Source organism: Salvelinus fontinalis, chromosome 21, assembly GCF_029448725.1.
Source record: "Salvelinus fontinalis isolate EN_2023a chromosome 21, ASM2944872v1, whole genome shotgun sequence".
Classification (NCBI taxonomy): Eukaryota; Metazoa; Chordata; class Actinopteri; order Salmoniformes; family Salmonidae; genus Salvelinus; species Salvelinus fontinalis.
In genome coordinates, this window is record NC_074685.1 from 5592163 (window position 1) to 5613525 (window position 21363).

At 46.3% G+C, this 21363-nt stretch overlaps 1 protein-coding gene across 3 annotated transcripts in view; it reads right to left on the reverse strand.

Annotated features, from left to right (window-relative positions):
- The window catches only part of fsd1l (fibronectin type III and SPRY domain containing 1-like), an 80932-nt gene that overhangs the window by 51352 nt on the left and 8217 nt on the right, over positions 1-21363 (reverse strand). For 2 of the 3 annotated variants that reach the window (XM_055873632.1, XM_055873630.1), the window contains exons 2-3: positions 2088-2183; positions 1724-1855 (exon numbers count right to left, since the gene is read on the reverse strand). In XM_055873632.1, the coding sequence (XP_055729607.1) occupies positions 1724-1855; positions 2088-2183 (228 nt within the window). The remainder of the gene's footprint in view (positions 1-1723; positions 1856-2087; positions 2184-21363) is intronic. The other variant, XM_055873633.1, reaches the window with a different exon arrangement.

Sequence of the window (21363 nt, forward strand, 5' to 3'; positions counted from 1 at the left end):
AGTAGGCTGTCTATTGATCCCTGTAGCTCCTAAGACTTGCAGACCTATCCTGTGTGTTGGGGTTAAGGTTAAGGTTGCGTTTAGCGTCAGGTACCTGTAGCTAGTGAGCCTTCTTGGCCCCTTCCTGTTTGATGGTGTTTGATTAGGGGTCAGGGGTCAGGTACCTGTAGCTACTGAGCCTTCTTGGCCCCTTCCTGTTTGATGGTGTTGGATTAGGGGTCAGGGGTCAGGTACCTGTAGCTAGTGAGCCTTCTTGGCCCCTTCCTGTTTGATGGTGTTGGATTAGGGGTCAGGGGTCAGGTACCTGTAGCTAGTGAGCCTTCTTGGCCCCTTCCTGTTTGATGATGTTGGGTTAGGGGTTAGGGGTTAGGGGTCAGGTACCTGTATTTCCTGTGTTTTCTTGGCCCCTTCCTGTTTGATGGTGTTGGGTTAGGGGTCAGGGGTTAGGGGTCAGGTACCTGTATTTCCTGTGTCTTCTTGGCCCCTTCCTGTTTGATGGTGTTGGGTTAGGGGTTAGGGGTCAGGTACCTGTATTTCCTGTGTTTTCTTGGCCCCTTCCTGTTTGATGGTGTTGGGTTAGGGGTTAGGGGTCAGGGGTCAGGTACCTGTACTTCCTGTGTCTTCTTGGCCCCTTCCTGTTTGATGATGTTGGGTTAGGGGTTAGGGGTCAGGGGTCAGGTACCTGTATTTCCTGTGTCTTCTTGGCCCCTTCCTGTTTGATGGTGTTGGATTAGGGGTCAGGGGTCAGGTACCTGTAGCTACTGAGCCTTCTTGGCCCCTTCCTGTTTGATGGTGTTGGATTAGGGGTCAGGGGTCAGGTACATGTAGCTAGTGAGCCTTCTTGGCCCCTTCCTGTTTGATGGTGTTGGGTTAGGGGTCAGGGGTCAGGTACCTGTAGCTAGTGAGCCTTCTTGGCCCCTTCCTGTTTGATGGTGTTGGGTTAGGGGTCAGGGGTCAGGTACCTGTAGCTAGTGAGCCTTCTTGGCCCCTTCCTGTTTGATGGTGTTGGGTTAGGGGTCAGGGGTCAGGTACCTGTATTTCCTGTGTCTTCTTGGCCCCTTCCTGTTTGATGGTGTTGGGTTAGGGGTTAGGGGTTAGGGGTCAGGTACCTGTATTTCCTGTGTCTTCTTGGCCCCTTCCTGTTTGATGATGTTGGGTTAGGGGTTAGGGGTCAGGGGTCAGGTACCTGTATTTCCTGTGTCTTCTTGGCCCCTTCCTGTTTGATGATGTTGGGTTAGGGGTTAGGGGTCAGGGGTCAGGTACCTGTATTTCCTGTGTCTTCTTGGCCCCTTCCTGTTTGATGGTGTTGGGTTAGGGGTTAGGGTCAGGGGTCAGGTACCTGTATTTCCTGTGTCTTCTTGGCCCCTTCTTGTTTGATGGTGTTGGGTTAGGGGTTAGGGGTTAGGGGTCAGGTACCTGTATTTCCTGTGTCTTCTTGGCCCCTTCCTGTTAGATGATGTTGGGTTAGGGGTTAGGGGTCAGGGGTCAGGTACCTGTATTTCCTGTGTCTTCTTGGCCCCTTCCTGTTTGATGATGTTGGGTTAGGGGTTAGGGGTCAGGGGTCAGGTACCTGTATTTCCTGTGTCTTCTTGGCCCCTTCCTGTTTGATGGTGTTGGGTTAGGGGTTAGGGTCAGGGGTCAGGTACCTGTATTTCCTGTGTCTTCTTGGCCCCTTCCTGTTAGATGATGTTGGGTTAGGGGTTAGGGGTTAGGGGTCAGGTACCTGTATTTCCTGTGTCTTCTTGGCCCCTTCCTGTTTGATGATGTTGATCATGCTCTCCTTCACTTCAACCAGGACGGTGAATAACAAGTCAAACTCCTCCTCCAGGTCGGACACTGCTCGCGTGGAGTTCACCTGTCACGACCACACACCTTGATTCATCTCTGCATCCAGAATCAATCTCTGCGTCACTACTCTATAGATTCATTAACATTTCATATTTCATTCATATTTCATTTGATTGATTTAATATGGCATATTTGGCAAATGAAAGTTACTGTACAGCATTGTGATTTCACGGTTAATATTGCCTTATGTTTATGTTTAATGTAATTACATAAAGGTTGAGTGTTATTATTTGTCTTACCTGGACACCAGCCAGAGAGTGACTAAGTGTTTCCATGAAGTTATGGAGGTCCTCATTTTTATTGGCCAACGTGGTTATTATCCTTTGTAGGGCCTCCTGAAAGATAGACACATTATGTATACGTTAAAGTGTCTGCAATCCATCAATCCATCAATCCATCAATACATCAATCCATCAATACATCAGTACATCAATACATCAATACATCAATACATCAATCCATCAATACAGCAATCCATCAATACATCAATACATCAATCAATATATCAATACATCAATCCATCAATACATCAATCCATCAATATATCAATACATCAGTACATCAATCAATCAATACATCAATCCATCAATACATCAATACATCAATCAATCAATACATCAATCCATCAATACATCAATCCATCAATACATCAATACATCAGTACATCAATCCATCAATCCATCAATCCATCAATACATCAGTACATCAATCCATCAATACATCAATACATCAGTACATCAATCCATCAATCCATCAATCCATCAATACATCAATAAATCAATACATCAATCCATCAATACATCAACCCATCAATCCATCAATACATCAATACATCAACACTTCAATACATCAATACATCAATACATCAATCCATTGGCCTACTATTGTATTTCAGGCTATTCAGTCACATGTTCAAATTGCTTGTCAGATTTGTTTCCGTGTTAGAAGTTCACTCATGACCAATTATAACCTCCCTCTATGTTCAGGACCCTGACTGACCTCTTGGTTCCTACCATACGTCTCCTGCCCTGCTTCAGGCAATAGGGAGAAACGGGACTGTGACTTCCTTACCATCATCAGAAGTGTCAGACAGTCAGAATCCACACAGCAGGCGTACAATACGTTTGCCAGACTAGTGTGATGCAAAAGACAATTAGTAATTTGTTATCAGGTATTATACTAACCGGTATAAGACCGAGGTCTGGAGCCCTCGTCCACTGTTTGGTCCATACAGATTTACAGTGTGAGACAGAGACAATCTCTACCAGGGCACTTCCAACCACCCAGCCAGGGTACCTCCAACCACCCAGCCAGGGCACCTCCAACCACCCAGCCAGGGCACCTCCAGCCACCCAGCCAGGGCACCTCCAGCCACCCAGCCAGGGCACCTCCAGCCACCCAGCCAGGGCACCTCCAGCCAGGGCACCTCCAGCCACCCAGCCAGGGCACCTCAAGCCACCCAGCCAGGGTACCTCCAGCCAGGGGACCTCCAGCCACCCAGCCAGGGCACCTCCAACCACCCAGCCAGGGCACCTCCAACCACCCAGCCAGGGCACTTCCAGCCAGGGCACCTCCAGCCACCCAGCCAGGGTACCTCCAGCCTGGGAACCTCCAGCCACCAAGCCAGGGCACCTCCAGCCACCCAGCCAGGGCACCTCCAGCCACCCAGCCAGGGGACCTCCAGCCAGGGCACCTCCAGCCACCCAGCCAGGGTACCTCCAGCCAGGGCACCTCCAGCCACCCAGCCAGGGCACCTCCAGCCACCCAGCCAGGGCACCTCCAGCCACCCAGCCAGGGCACCTCCAGCCAGGGCACCTCCAGCCACACAGCCAGGGCACCTCCAGCCACCCAGCCACCCAGCCAGGGCACCTCCAACCACCCAGCCAGGGCACCCCCAGCCACCCAGCCAGGGCACCTCCAGCCACCCAGCCAGGGCACCTCCAGCCACCCAGCCAGGGCACTTCCAGCCACCCAGCCAGGGCACCTCCAGCCAGATTCAGGATCAGCACCTGCAACTCCACTAGTCATTTAAAGCTATTCCTGGTGCTGTGTGTAGAGAGCTGACCTGCCTTCTGTTGAACTATGGCCACACATAGTCCAGGCTACACATGATTTGTATAAATCTGCCCTAATTTTGTCTGTGTTTCTATAAAATCGAGTCATATTCAGTAACCCACATTATGACGAAATCACCCTAAAGGCTGGTTGTGAATGGCCTACATAACAAGTCATGCTGAAACTTCACCACTGCTCTAACCTCCTCTACTTGGACTGCCTAGGGAATGGAACCTGGCCTTTGTGCTGTCTCTATGTGGCTGGGTATCTGGCACCAACGCAGTGCATGCCAACCTTTATTCTTTATATAGTGCACTGGGGTCACGTTCATGAACACCACCTTGTGACGTTTATAGGATCAAATTGGGTGTCAAATGAACGCTACGAGTATATTTTTTTGGGGGGGGGAAATCAAGGCGTAGAGATATTTGTTCAACCCTTTTGCATCTTAAAAAGTAGACGTAAATAATGGTCTTAGATTTCTGGTCAAACAGAAGGAAAATTAGTCTTAGAAATCCAAACATCACCAGAAAATACATGGTGTTGAAGAACCCTGACATCAAAACATCATGTTGAAGACCCCTGACATCAAAACATCATGTTGAAGACCCCTGACATCAAAACACCATCATGTTGAAGACCCCTGACATCAAAACATCATGGTGTTGAAGACCCCTGACATCAAAACACCATCATGTTGAAGTCCCCTGCCGTCAAAACACCACGTTGAAGTCTCCTGCCGTCAAAACACCATGTTGAAGTCCCCTGCCGTCAAAACACCACGTTGAAGTCCCCTGCCGTCAAAACACCATGTTGAAGTCCCCTGCCGTCAAAACACCATGTTGAAGTCCCCTGCCGTCAAAACACCATGTTGAAGTCCCCTGACGTCAAAACACCATGTTGAAGTCCCCTGACATCAAAACACCATGTTGAAGTCCCCTGACATCAAAACACCATGTTGAAGTCCCCTGACATCAAAACACCATGTTGAAGTCCCCTGACATCAAAACACCATGTTGAAGTCCCCTGACGTCAAAACACCATGTTGAAGTCCCCTGACATCAAAACACCATGTTGAAGTCCCCTGACATCAAAACACCATGTTGAAGTCCCCTGACATCAAAACACCATGTTGAAGTCCCCTGACATCAAAACACCATGTTGAAGTCCCCTGACATCAAAACACCATGTTGAAGTCCCCTGACGTCAAAACACCATGTTGAAGTCCCCTGCCATCAAAACTCCATGTTGAAGTCCCCTGCCATCAAAACACCATGTTGAAGTCCCCTGACATCAAAACACCATGTTGAAGTCCCCTGACATCAAAACTCCATGTTGAAGTCCCCTGACGTCAAAACTCCATCATGATGTTCAGTTATGTTCAGTACATTCTGTTATGTTCAGCTCATAGTGTCTCCTGTTCTCTATCACCTGCTCCAGAGTTCATGTCAACACATGGAAACAAGAAGGACTACGACACCAGTTATGGTTCCGTCTTCTTTATGACCTCACTCCTGCCCCAACAACCAGTATACAGTCGTGACCAAAAGTTTTGAGAATGAGACAAATATTAATTTTCACAAAGTCTGCTGCCTCAGTTTGTATGATGGCAATTTGCATATACTCCAGAATGTTATGAAGAGTGATCAGATGAATTGCAATTAATTGCAAAGTACCTCTTTGCCATGCAAATGAACTGAATCCCCCCAAAAAACATTTCCACTGCATTTCAGCCCTGCCACAAAAGGACCAGCTGACATCATGTCAGTGATTCTCTCGTTAACACAGGTGTGAGTGTTGACGAGGACAAGGCTGGAGATCACTCTGTCATGCTGATTGAGTTCGAATAACAGACTGGAAGCTTCAAAAGGAGGGTGGTGCTTGGAATCATTGTTCTTCCTCTGTCAACCATTGTTACCTGCAAGGAAACATGTGCCGTCATCATTGCTTTGCACAAAAAGGGCTTCACAGGCAAGGATGTTGCTGCCAGTAAGATTGCACCTAAATCAACCATTTATCGGATCATCAAGAACTTCAAGGAGAGCGGTTCAATTGTTGTGAAGAAGGCTTCAGGGCGCCCAAGAAAGTCCAGTAAGCGCCAGGACCGTCTCCTAAAGTTGATTCAGCTGCGGGATCGGGGCACCACCAGTACAGAGCTTGCTCAGGAATGGCAGCAGGCAGGTGTGAGTGCATCTGCACACAAAGTGAGGCAAAGACTTTTGGAGGATGGCCTGGTGTCAAGAAGGGCAGCAAAGGAGCCACTTCTCTCCAGGAAAAACATCAGGGACAGACTGATATTTTGCAAAAGGTACAGGGATTGGACTGCTGAGGACTGGGGTAAAGTCATTTTCTCTGATGAATCCCCTTTCCGATTGTTTGGGGCATCCGGAAAAAAGCTTGTCCGGAGAAGACAAGGTGAGTGCTACCATCAGTCCTGTGTCGGGCCAACAGTAAAGCATCCTGAGACCATTCATGTGTGGGGTTGCTTCTCAGCCAAGGGAGTGGGCTCACTCTCAATTTTTGCAGTTTGGTGACGAACAATGCCTTTTCCAGCATGATGGAGCACCTTGCCATAAGGCAAAAGTGATAACTAAGTGGCTCGGGGAACAAGACATCGATATTTTGGGTCCATGGCCAGGAAACTCCCCAGACCTTAATCCCATTGAGAACTTGTGGTCAATCCTCAAGAGGCGGGTGGACAAACAAAAACCCCACAAATTCTGACAAACTCCAATCATTGATTATGCAAGAATTGGTTACCATCAGTCAGGATGTGGCCCAGAAGTTAATTGACAGCATGCCAAGGCGGATTGCAGAGGTCTTGAATAAGAAGGGTCAACACTGCAAATATTGACTCTTTGCATCAACTTCATATAATTATCAATAAAAGCCTTTGACACTTATGAAATGCTTGTAATTATACTTCAGCATTCCATAGTAACATCTGACAAAAAATATCTAAAGATTTGTGCCATTCTGAAAACTTTTGGCCACGACTGTACACTGTCAATATTGCCTACCTGAAAGAACTTCAATGGAATTAAGCCTAAATGAATAACATCAAAATGTTCATTTGAATTTCATTGTGGTCATTGTGACGCATCATATTATTATGGGCGTCAGGAAACATAATTCTCTGAAAAACATAAATCTTTAGGGGCTATATTATGTATATATTCCTTACATTCTACTATGTTAGCTAATATGGTCAATGCATCATGCATGTTAATGGAGAATAGAATCAACAGAACAGAATAATAGATATAAAATAACCCATTGACTCAGGTCAGTTTCCATCTTGTCCAACCACAATATACAATAAGTCTTCTCCACAATAATATTAAATATCCACTGTACAGTAAGGCTTCTCAACAATAAGGGGTGTGGCCTGAGTCCTGTCCTGATCTCATTTGGCCCAGCCCACAGACCATGTTCAGCTTATAGGCCAAGCCCACAGACCATGTTCAGCTTATAGGCCAAGCCCACAGACCATGTTCAGCTTATAGGCCCAGCCCACAGACCATGTTCAGCAGCTTATAGGCCCAGCCCACAGACCATGTTCAGCTTATAGGCCCAGCCCACAGACCATGTTCAGCCCATAGGCCCAGCCCACAGACCATGTTCAGCTCATAGGCCCAGCCCACAGACCATGTTCCGCTTATAGGCCAAGCCCACAGACCATGTTCAGCAGCTTATAGGCCCAGCCCACAGACCATGTTCCGCTTATAGGCCCAGCCCACAGACCATGTTCAGCAGCTTATAGGCCAAGCCCACAGACCATGTTCAGCTTATAGGCCCAGCCCACAGACCATGTTCAGCCCATAGGCCCAGCCCACAGACCATGTTCAGCCCATAGGCCCAGCCCACAGACCATGTTCAGCAGCTTATAGGCCAAGCCCACAGACCGGCCCAGCCCACAGACCATGTTCAGCAGCTTATAGGCCCAGCCCACAGACCATGTTCAGCTTATAGGCCAAGCCCACAGACCATGTTCAGCAGTTTATAGGCCAAGCCCACAGACCATGTTTAGTTTATAGGCCCAGCCTACAGACCATGTTCAGCAGCCCATAGGCCAAGCCCACAGACCGGCCCAGTCCACAGTCCATGTTCAGCCTATAGACGGCATAAGATAACCACACACACACCAATGTATACTACATGTTAATTATTGATGAAGGCTAGTCATTGAGAGGCATTTGGGATGTGTAATCTCCAAATGTTTGGGCATTTTGTATCTGTTATGTCATGTGAGAGTTCCCGGTGGGCCGAGCGAGCGACCGTGCAACTGTGCAACATGACATGATTAGGCAGATTTGAGGATTAGGCTTCACTTCTATTTAAAACTGCTGCACGACACTAGGACAGAGTATTACTATATATGATTATACAGAACTCTACCGGGTCGTTCCGTAACCCTGCCGGGTCGTTCCATAACCCTACCGGGTCGTTATATAACCCTATTGGGTCGTTCCATAACTCTACCGGGTCGTTCCGTAACCCTGCCGGGTCGTTCCATAACCCTGCCGGGTCGTTCCATAACCCTATTGGGTCGTTCCATGACCCTACCGGGTCGTCCATAACCCTACCGGGTCGTTATATAAACCTATTGGGTCGTTCCATAACCCTACCGGGTCATTCCATAACCCTGCTGGGTCGTTCCATAACCCTGCTGGGTCGTTCCATAACCCTGCTGGGTCGTTCCATAACCCTGCCGGGTCGTTCCATAACCCTGCTGGGTCGTTATATAACCCTATTGGGTCGTTCCATAACCCTATTGGGTCGTTCCATAACCCTGCTGGGTCGTTATATAACCCTGCTGGGTCGTTCCATAACCCTGCTGGGTCGTTATATAACCCTGCTGGGTCGTTCCATAACCCTGCTGGGTCGTTATATAACCCTGCTGGGTCGTTCCATAACCCTGCTGGGTCGTTCCATAACCCTACCGGGTCGTTATATAACCCTACCGGGTCGTCCATATCCCTGCCGGGTCGTCCATATCCCTACCGGGTCATTATATAACCCTATTGGGTCGTTCCATGACCCTACCGGGTCGTCCATAACCCTGCTGGGTCGTTCCAGAACCCTACCGGGTCGTTATATAACCCTGCCGGGTCGTCCATATCCCTACCGGGTCGTTATATAACCCTATTGGGTCGTTCCATGACCCTACCGGGTCGTCCATAACCCTGCTGGGTCGTTCCATAACCCTACCGGGTCGTTATATAACCCTACCGGGTCGTCCATATCCCTACCGGGTTGTTATATAACCCTATTGGGTCGTTCCATGACCCTACCGGGTCGTCCATAACCCTACCGGGTCGTCCATAACCCTACCGGGTCGTTATATAAACCTATTGGGTCGTTCCATAACCCTACCGGGTCGTTATATAACCCTATTGGGTCGTTCCATGACCCTACCGGGTCGTCCATAACCCTACCGGGTCGTTATATAACCCTGCTGGGTCGTTCCATAACCCTATTGGGTTGTTATATAACCCTACTGGGTCGTTCCATAACCCTACTGGGTCGTCCATAACCCTACCGGGTCGTTATATAAACCTACTGGGTCGTTCCATGACCATATTGGCTCGTTCCATAACCCTACCGGGTCATTCCAGAACCCTACTGGGTTGTTCCAGAACCCTGCCGGGTCGTTCCATAACCCTACTGGGTCGTTCCACCTCAAAAAGAAAAAGAAGCACTGACACCCACCATCTCAGATTATTCTGAAATCGGTTCTGTAGTTAATAAAAGATACGAGTAGCTTTCCTGAAACCTTATTTTGTTGAAATAGAATTTGATCTCTGAGAAATAAAGCAAATTGATTGCACCCAGATGAACAATTTTAATTAACAGGATTCAGATAATATTCAATATTAGTACCCAACATCTGATTCGGACCAAACCTTTTTCTACCAATGAGAATCCAAAGAAATGGTCAAAAGTCACCTACGGACCCCCCCCCCCCCCCCCCCCCCCACACCAATCCCACCCCACACCCCACCCCACATCTCACACCAATCCCACCCCACATCTCACACCAATCCCACCCCACACCAATCCCACCCCACATCTCACACCAATCCCACCCCACACCAATCCCACCCCACACCCCACACCAATCCCACCAAACACCAATCCCACCCCACATCTCACACCAATCCCACCCCACATCTCACACCAATCCCACCCCACATCTCACACCAATCCCACCCCACACCATTCCCACCAAACACCAATCACACCCCACATCTCACACCAATCCCACCCCACATCTCACACCAATCCCACCCCACACCAGTCCCACCCCATACCCCACCCCAATCCCACCCCACATCTCACACCCCAATCCCACCCCACACCAATCCCACCCCACACCCCACACCAATCCCACCCCACACCCCACCCCACATCTCACACCCCAATCCCACCCCACACCCCACATCCTACCCCACACCAATCCCACCCCACACCCCACACCAATCCCACCCCACACCAATCCCATCTCACACCCCAATCCCACCCCACCCCACATTTCACACCCCAATCCCACCCCACACCCCACATCCCACCCCACATCTCACACCAATCCCACCCCACACCCCACACCAATCACACCCCACATCTCTCACCAATCCCACCCCACACCAATCACACCCCACATCTCACACCAATCCCACACCAATCACACCCCACATCTCACACCAATCCCACCCCACACCAATCCCACCCCACACCAATCCCACCCCATACCCCACACCAATCCCACCACACCCCACACCAATCCCACCACACCCCACATCTCACACCAATCCCACCCCACATCTCACACCAATCCCACCCCACACCCCACACCAATTCCACCCCACACCAATCCCACCACACCCCACATCTCACACCAATCCCACCCCATACCCCACACCAATCCCACCACACCCCACACCAATCCCACCACACCCCACATCTCACACCAATCACACCCCACATCTCACACCACACCCCACCCCACACCAATCCCACCCCAATGTCAGCTGGTCCTTTTGTGGCAGGGCTGAAATGCAGTGGAAATGTTTTTTGGGGATTCAGTTAATTTGCATGGCAAAGAGGGACTTTGCAATTAATTGCAATTCATCTGATCATTCTTCATAACATTCTGGAGTATATGCAAATTGCCATCATACAAACTGAGGCAGCAGACTTTGTGAAAATTAATATTTGTCTCATTCTCAAAACTTTTGGACACGACTGTATACTGGTTGTTGGGGTGGGATTGGCGTGAGGTGTGTGTGTGTGTGTGTGTGTGTGTGTGTGGGGGGGGGGGGGGGGGGGGTCCGTGGGTGTCTTTTGACAACAACCAATCATTATTCTTCATGTCTTACTCATTGGTAGGAAGAAGTTTTGTCCAAATCTGATGTTTGGTACTTATATTGAATATGATCTGAATCGTATCAATTAAAATGGCTGAAATAAAATGTCAACAAAATAATGTTTCAGGAATGCCAATTTTTACCCGTCTTTGACTACAGGGACGATTTGAGAACAATCTGAGATGGTGAGTGTCATGGCTTGACATGGAAATAATATGTTTTCTGATCTGACCTCTACGACCAGCTAGATCTCACGAGCTTACATGTGCTGTTTGCACGTCATTCTGTTACCAAACTTTGCATCTGCACTGTTCGTCAAGTAGATTTGTTTTTGTCACATTTTCTGTGGAGATTGTTAAATGTAGTCCAATGGTTTGCTTAGGCTTTCACTCATTGGTTTTTGCTTGACATACATTTTAAAGTGGAAAAATCCGTTTCAGTGGCACTCTGTTACCATGGAATTGCCCAGTAGTAAAGTTCAAAGTTCAAATTGCCCCCCCCCAAAAATAAGAAAAATAGAACAAAAATATCCAGGAAATTTTGGAGGTCCTTTTTTTAGCAAGGACATGTGACATATAATTAGCTCTGAAAAGAGTGGGATCTGCAATACTTTAAGCCTACTAGTCATTTGAGCTTTGGCCAATAGTACCACTGGACTGGATAGTGTAGCCACAGCAAAGGCCCCTTGCCTAGGAGATGTGTCAACTCTGGCCTGTATCTATTTCAGCAGCATTCTGATCAATCGGCTACTCCACGGTGAAATACTGACTGTCCAGGGAAAATGTCAAAATGCAGAACCCTAAATGACAGAGCTCAAGCAGGGTGGGGGGTAGTTTGAAGAGTAAAGTGAAGGAAAATGTGGTTTGCTTCCCCTGGAAGAGCTAAAACAAGAAATTGACAGGTGCCTTGCCTTTCCAGGACACTTTAGTCTGCAGTGCTCAATTTTCCAAAAACATGCAAAACATTGATGCAAGACTCACAACCCAAACAAACTAAATCCACATGAAATCAAATGGAACTCTACATGGCTAATTCAGCTAATTCAGCTAGATTAATGCTGTATAACACACACACACACACTCTCTCTCTCTCTAACAGTTATAATAGACCTGTACTACTGGTGTGACCTCTCTCTCTCTCTAACAGTTATAATAGACCTGTACCACTGGTGTGACCTCTCTCTCTAACAGTTATAATAGACCTGTACCACTGGTGTGACCTCTCTCTCTAACAGTTATAATAGACCTGTACCACTGGTGTGACCTCTCTCTCTAACAGTTATAATAGACCTGTACCACTGGTGTGACCTCTCTCTCTCTCTCTAACAGTTATAATAGACCTGTACCACTGGTGTGACCTCTCTCTCTCTCTCTAACAGTTATAATAGACCTGTACCACTGGTGTGACCTCTCTCTCTCTCTAACAGTTATAATAGACCTGTACCACTGGTGTGACCTCTCTCTCTAACAGTTATAATAGACCTGTACCACTGGTGTGACCTCTCTCTCTAACAGTTATAATAGACCTGTACCACTGGTGTGACCTCTCTCTCTCTCTAACAGTTATAATAGACCTGTACCACTGGTGTGACCTCTCTCTCTAACAGTTATAATAGACCTGTACCACTGGTGTGACCTCTCCCTCTCTCTAACAGTTATAATAGACCTGTACCACTGGTGTGACCTCTCCCTCTCTCTAACAGTTATAATAGACCTGTACCACTGGTGTGACCTCTCTCTCTAACAGTTATAATAGACCTGTACCACTGGTGTGACCTCTCCCTCTCTCTAACAGTTATAATAGACCTGTACCACTGGTGTGACCTCTCTCTCTCTCTCTAACAGTTATAATAGACCTGTACCACTGGTGTGACCTCTCTCTCTCTCTAACAGTTATAATAGACCTGTACCACTGGTGTGACCTCTCTCTCTAACAGTTATAATAGACCTGTACCACTGGTGTGACCTCTCTCTCTAACAGTTATAATAGACCTGTACCACTGGTGTGACCTCTCTCTCTCTCTAACAGTTATAATAGACCTGTACCACTGGTGTGACCTCTCTCTCTAACAGTTATAATAGACCTGTACCACTGGTGTGACCTCTCCCTCTCTCTAACAGTTATAATAGACCTGTACCACTGGTGTGACCTCTCCCTCTCTCTAACAGTTATAATAGACCTGTACCACTGGTGTGACCTCTCTCTCTAACAGTTATAATAGACCTGTACCACTGGTGTGACCTCTCCCTCTCTCTAACAGTTATAATAGACCTGTACCACTGGTGTGACCTCTCTCTCTAACAGTTATAATAGACCTGTACCACTGGTGTGACCTCTCTCTCTCTCTAACAGTTATAATAGACCTGTACCACTGGTGTGACCTCTCTCTCTCTCTAACAGTTATAATAGACCTGTACCACTGGTGTGACCTCTCTCTCTCTCTAACAGTTATAATAGACCTGTACCACTGGTGTGACCTCTCTCTCTCTAACAGTTATAATAGACCTGTACCACTGGTGTGACCTCTCTCTCTCTCTAACAGTTATAATAGACCTGTACCACTGGTGTGACCTCTCTCTCTAACAGTTATAATAGACCTGTACCACTGGTGTGACCTCTCTCTCTCTCTAACAGTTATAATAGACCTGTACCACTGGTGTGACCTCTCTCTCTCTCTAACAGTTATAATAGACCTGTACCACTGGTGTGACCTCTCTCTCTCTCTAACAGTTATAATAGACCTGTACCACTGGTGTGACCTCTCTCTCTAACAGTTATAATAGACCTGTACCACTGGTGTGACCTCTCTCTCTAACAGTTATAATAGACCTGTACCACTGGTGTGACCTCTCTCTCTAACAGTTATAATAGACCTGTACCACTGGTGTGACCTCTCTCTCTCTCTAACAGTTATAATAGACCTGTACCACTGGTGTGACCTCTCTCTCTAACAGTTATAATAGACCTGTACCACTGGTGTGACCTCTCTCTCTCTCTAACAGTTATAATAGACCTGTACCACTGGTGTGACCTCTCTCTCTCTCTAACAGTTATAATAGACCTGTACCACTGGTGTGACCTCTCTCTCTCTCTAACAGTTATAATAGACCTGTACCACTGGTGTGACCTCTCTCTCTCTCTAACAGTTATAATAGACCTGTACCACTGGTGTGACCTCTCTCTCTAACAGTTATAATAGACCTGTACCACTGGTGTGACCTCTCTCTCTAACAGTTATAATAGACCTGTACCACTGGTGTGACCTCTCTCTCTCTCTAACAGTTATAATAGACCTGTACCACTGGTGTGACCTCTCTCTCTAACAGTTATAATAGACCTGTACCACTGGTGTGACCTCTCTCTCTAACAGTTATAATAGACCTGTACCACTGGTGTGACCTCTCTCTCTCTCTAACAGTTATAATAGACCTGTACCACTGGTGTGACCTCTCTCTCTCTCTAACAGTTATAATAGACCTGTACCACTGGTGTGACCTCTCTCTCTAACAGTTATAATAGACCTGTACCACTGGTGTGACCTCTCTCTCTCTCTAACAGTTATAATAGACCTGTACCACTGGTGTGACCTCTCTCTCTAACAGTTATAATAGACCTGTACCACTGGTGTGACCTTCTCTCTCTAACAGTTATAATAGACCTGTACCACTGGTGTGACCTCTCTCTCTCTCTAACAGTTATAATAGACCTGTACCACTGGTGTGACCTCTCTCTCTCTCTAACAGTTATAATAGACCTGTACCACTGGTGTGACCTCTCTCTCTCAACAGTTATAATAGACCTGTACCACTGGTGTGACCTCTCTCTCTCCTAACAGTTATAATAGACCTGTACCACTGGTGTGACCTCTCTCTCTAACAGTTATAATAGACCTGTACCACTGGTGTGACCTCTCTCTCTAACAGTTATAATAGACCTGTACCACTGGTGTGACCTCTCTCTCTAACAGTTATAATAGACCTGTACCACTGGTGTGACCTCTCTCTCTCAACAGTTATAATAGACCTGTACCACTGGTGTGACCTCTCTCTCCTAACAGTTATAATAGACCTGTACCACTGGTGTGACCTCTCTCTCTCTCTAACAGTTATAATAGACCTGTACCACTGGTGTGACTCTCTCTCTCTCTAACAGTTATAATAGACCTGTACCACTGGTGTGACCTCTCTCTCTCTAACAGTTATAATAGACCTGTACCACTGGTGTGACCTCTCTCTCTCTCTAACAGTTATAATAGACCTGTACCACTGGTGTGACCTCTCTCTCTAACAGTTATAATAGACCTGTACCACTGGTGTGACCTCTCTCTCTAACAGTTATAATAGACCTGTACCACTGGTGTGACCTCTCTCTCTAACAGTTATAATAGACCTGTACCACTGGTGTGACCTCTCTCTCTCTAACAGTTATAATAGACCTGTACCACTGGTGTGACCCTCTCTCTCTCTAACAGTTATAATAGACCTGTACCACTGGTGTGACCTCTCTCTCTCTCTAACAGTTATAATAGACCTGTACCACTGGTGTGACCTCTCTCTCTAACAGTTATAATAGACCTGTACCACTGGTGTGACCTCTCTCTCTAACAGTTATAATAGACCTGTACCACTGGTGTGACCTCTCTCTCTCTCTAACAGTTATAATAGACCTGTACCACTGGTGTGATCTCTCTCTCTCTCTAACAGTTATAATAGACCTGTACCACTGGTGTGACCTCTCTCTCTCTCTAACAGTTATAATAGACCTGTACCACTGGTGTGACCTCTCTCTCTAACAGTTATAATAGACCTGTACCACTGGTGTGACCTCTCTCTCTCTAACAGTTATAATAGACCTGTACCACTGGTGTGACCTCTCTCTCTCTCTAACAGTTATAATAGACCTGTACCACTGGTGTGACCTCTCTCTCTCTAACAGTTATAATAGACCTGTACCACTGGTGTGACCTCTCTCTCTAACAGTTATAATAGACCTGTACCACTGGTGTGACCTCTCTCTCTAACAGTTATAATAGACCTGTACCACTGGTGTGACCTCTCTCTCTCTAACAGTTATAATAGACCTGTACCACTGGTGTGACCTCTCTCTCTCTAACAGTTATAATAGACCTGTACCACTGGTGTGACCTCTCTCTCTCTAACAGTTATAATAGACCTGTACCACTGGTGTGACCTCTCTCTCTAACAGTTATAATAGACCTGTACCACTGGTGTGACCTCTCTCTCTAACAGTTATAATAGACCTGTACCACTGGTGTGACCTCTCTCTCTCTCTAACAGTTATAATAGACCTGTACCACTGGTGTGACCTCTCTCTCTCTAACAGTTATAATAGACCTGTACCACTGGTGTGACCTCTCTCTCTCTAACAGTTATAATAGACCTGTACCACTGGTGTGACCTCTCTCTCTCTAACAGTTATAATAGACCTGTACCACTGGTGTGACCTCTCTCTCTCTAACAGTTATAATAGACCTGTACCACTGGTGTGACCTCTCTCTCTCTAACAGTTATAATAGACCTGTACCACTGGTGTGACCTCTCTCTCTCTAACAGTTATAATAGACCTGTACCACTGGTGTGACCTCTCTCTCTAACAGTTATAATAGACCTGTACCACTGGTGTGACCTCTCTCTCTAACAGTTATAATAGACCTGTACCACTGGTGTGACCTCTCTCTCTCTCTAACAGTTATAATAGACCTGTACCACTGGTGTGACCTCTCTCTCTCTCAACAGTTATAATAGACCTGTACCACTGGTGTGACCTCTCTCTCTCCTAACAGTTATAATAGACCTGTACCACTGGTGTGACCTCTCTCTCTAACAGTTATAATAGACCTGTACCACTGGTGTGACCTCTCTCTCTAACAGTTATAATAGACCTGTACCACTGGTGTGACCTCTCTCTCTCTAACAGTTATAATAGACCTGTACCACTGGTGTGACCTCTCTCTCCTAACAGTTATAATAGACCTGTACCACTGGTGTGACCTCTCTCTCCTAACAGTTATAATAGACCTGTACCACTGGTGTGACCTCTCTCTCTCTCTAACAGTTATAATAGACCTGTACCACTGGTGTGACTCTCTCTCTCTCTAACAGTTATAATAGACCTGTACCACTGGTGTGACCTCTCTCTCTCTAACAGTTATAATAGACCTGTACCACTGGTGTGACCTCTCTCTCTCTCTAACAGTTATAATAGACCTGTACCACTGGTGTGACCTCTCTCTCTAACAGTTATAATAGACCTGTACCACTGGTGTGACCTCTCTCTCTAACAGTTATAATAGACCTGTACCACTGGTGTGACCTCTCTCTCTAACAGTTATAATAGACCTGTACCACTGGTGTGACCTCTCTCTCTCTAACAGTTATAATAGACCTGTACCACTGGTGTGACCTCTCTCTCTCTCTAACAGTTATAATAGACCTGTACCACTGGTGTGATCTCTCTCTCTCTCTAACAGTTATAATAGACCTGTACCACTGGTGTGACCTCTCTCTCTAACAGTTATAATAGACCTGTACCACTGGTGTGACCTCTCTCTAACAGTTATAATAGACCTGTACCACTGGTGTGACCTCTCTCTCTCTCTAACAGTTATAATAGACCTGTACCACTGGTGTGACCTCTCTCTCTCTAACAGTTATAATAGACCTGTACCACTGGTGTGACCTCTCTCTCTCTAACAGTTATAATAGACCTGTACCACTGGTGTGACCTCTCTCTCTAACAGTTATAATAGACCTGTACCACTGGTGTGACCTCTCTCTCTCTCTAACAGTTATAATAGACCTGTACCACTGGTGTGACCTCTCTCTCTCTAACAGTTATAATAGACCTGTACCACTGGTGTGACCTCTCTCTCTCTCTAACAGTTATAATAGACCTGTACCACTGGTGTGACCTCTCTCTCTCTAACAGTTATAATAGACCTGTACCACTGGTGTGACCTCTCTCTCTCTAACAGTTATAATAGACCTGTACCACTGGTGTGACCTCTCTCTCTCTAACAGTTATAATAGACCTGTACCACTGGTGTGACCTCTCTCTCTCTCTAACAGTTATAATAGACCTGTACCACTGGTGTGACCTCTCTCTCTAACAGTTATAATAGACCTGTACCACTGGTGTGACCTCTCTCTCTAACAGTTATAATAGACCTGTACCACTGGTGTGACCTCTCTCTCTCTCTAACAGTTATAATAGACCTGTACCACTGGTGTGACCTCTCTCTCTCTCTAACAGTTATAATAGACCTGTACCACTGGTGTGACCTCTCTCTCTCTAACAGTTATAATAGACCTGTACCACTGGTGTGACCTCTCTCTCTAACAGTTATAATAGACCTGTACCACTGGTGTGACCTCTCTCTCTAACAGTTATAATAGACCTGTACCACTGGTGTGACCTCTCTCTCTAACAGTTATAATAGACCTGTACCACTGGTGTGACCTCTCTCTCTCTAACAGTTATAATAGACCTGTACCACTGGTGTGACCTCTCTCTCTCAACAGTTATAATAGACCTGTACCACTGGTGTGACCTCTCTCTCTCTCTAACAGTTATAATAGACCTGTACCACTGGTGTGACCTCTCTCTCTCTAACAGTTATAATAGACCTGTACCACTGGTGTGACCTCTCTCTCTCTAACAGTTATAATAGACCTGTACCACTGGTGTGACCTCTCTCTCTCTAACAGTTATAATAGACCTGTACCACTGGTGTGACCTCTCTCTCTAACAGTTATAATAGACCTGTACCACTGGTGTGACCTCTCTCTCTAACAGTTATAATAGACCTGTACCACTGGTGTGACCTCTCTCTCTAACAGTTATAATAGACCTGTACCACTGGTGTGACCTCTCTCTCTCTAACAGTTATAATAGACCTGTACCACTGGTGTGACCTCTCTCTCTCTCTAACAGTTATAATAGACCTGTACCACTGGTGTGACCTCTCTCTCTCCTAACAGTTATAATAGACCTGTACCACTGGTGTGACCTCTCTCTCTAACAGTTATAATAGACCTGTACCACTGGTGTGACTCTCTCTCTCTAACAGTTATAATAGACCTGTACCACTGGTGTGACCTCTCTCTCTCTCTAACAGTTATAATAGACCTGTACCACTGGTGTGACTCTCTCTCTCTCTAACAGTTATAATAGACCTGTACCACTGGTGTGACCTCTCTCTCTCTCTAACAGTTATAATAGACCTGTACCACTGGTGTGACCTCTCTCTCTAACAGTTATAATAGACCTGTACTACTGGTGTGACCTCTCTCTCTCTAACAGTTATAATAGACCTGTACCACTGGTGTGACCTCTCTCTCTCTAACAGTTATAATAGACCTGTACCACTGGTGTGACCTCTCTCTCTAACAGTTATAATAGACCTGTACCACTGGTGTGACCTCTCTCTCTAACAGTTATAATAGACCTGTACCACTGGTGTGACCTCTCTCTCTAACAGTTATAATAGACCTGTACCACTGGTGTGACCTCTCTCTCTCTAACAGTTATAATAGACCTGTACCACTGGTGTGACCTCTCTCTCTAACAGTTATAATAGACCTGTACCACTGGTGTGACCTCTCTCTCTAACAGTTATAATAGACCTGTACCACTGGTGTGACCTCTCTCTCTCTAACAGTTATAATAGACCTGTACCACTGGTGTGACCTCTCTCTCTAACAGTTATAATAGACCTGTACCACTGGTGTGACCTCTCTCTCTCTCTAACAGTTATAATAGACCTGTACCACTGGTGTGACCTCTCTCTCTCTAACAGTTATAATAGACCTGTACCACTGGTGTGACCTCTCTCTCTCTCTAACAGTTATAATAGACCTGTACCACTGGTGTGACCTCTCTCTCTCTAACAGTTATAATAGACCTGTACCACTGGTGTGACCTCTCTCTCTCTCTAACAGTTATAATAGACCTGTACCACTGGTGTGACCTCTCTCTCTCTCTAACAGTTATAATAGACCTGTACCACTGGTGTGACCTCTCTCTCTCTAACAGTTATAATAGACCTGTACCACTGGTGTGACCTCTCTCTCTAACAGTTATAATAGACCTGTACCACTGGTGTGACCTCTCTCTCTAACAGTTATAATAGACCTGTACCACTGGTGTGACCTCTCTCTCTCTAACAGTTATAATAGACCTGTACCACTGGTGTGACCTCTCTCTCTCTCTAACAGTTATAATAGACCTGTACCACTGGTGTGACCTCTCTCTCTAACAGTTATAATAGACCTGTACCACTGGTGTGACCTCTCTCTCTAACAGTTATAATAGACCTGTACCACTGGTGTGACCTCTCTCTCTCTCTAACAGTTATAATAGACCTGTACCACTGGTGTGACCTCTCTCTCTCTCTAACAGTTATAATAGACCTGTACCACTGGTGTGACCTCTCTCTCTAACAGTTATAATAGACCTGTACCACTGGTGTGACCTCTCTCTCTCTCTAACAGTTATAATAGACCTGTACCACTGGTGTGACCTCTCTCTCTAACAGTTATAATAGACCTGTACCACTGGTGTGACCTCTCTCTCTAACAGTTATAATAGACCTGTACCACTGGTGTGACCTCTCTCTCTCTCTAACAGTTATAATAGACCTGTACCACTGGTGTGACCTCTCTCTCTCTAACAGTTATAATAGACCTGTACCACTGGTGTGACCTCTCTCTCTAACAGTTATAATAGACCTGTACCACTGGTGTGACCTCTCTCTCTCCTAACAGTTATAATAGACCTGTACCACTGGTGTGACCTCTCTCTCTAACAGTTATAATAGACCTGTACCACTGGTGTGACCTCTCTCTCTAACAGTTATAATAGACCTGTACCACTGGTGTGACCTCTCTCTCTAACAGTTATAATAGACCTGTACCACTGGTGTGACCTCTCTCTCCTAACAGTTATAATAGACCTGTACCACTGGTGTGACCTCTCTCTCTCAACAGTTATAATAGACCTGTACCACTGGTGTGACCTCTCTCTCTCTCTAACAGTTATAATAGACCTGTACCACTGGTGTGACTCTCTCTCT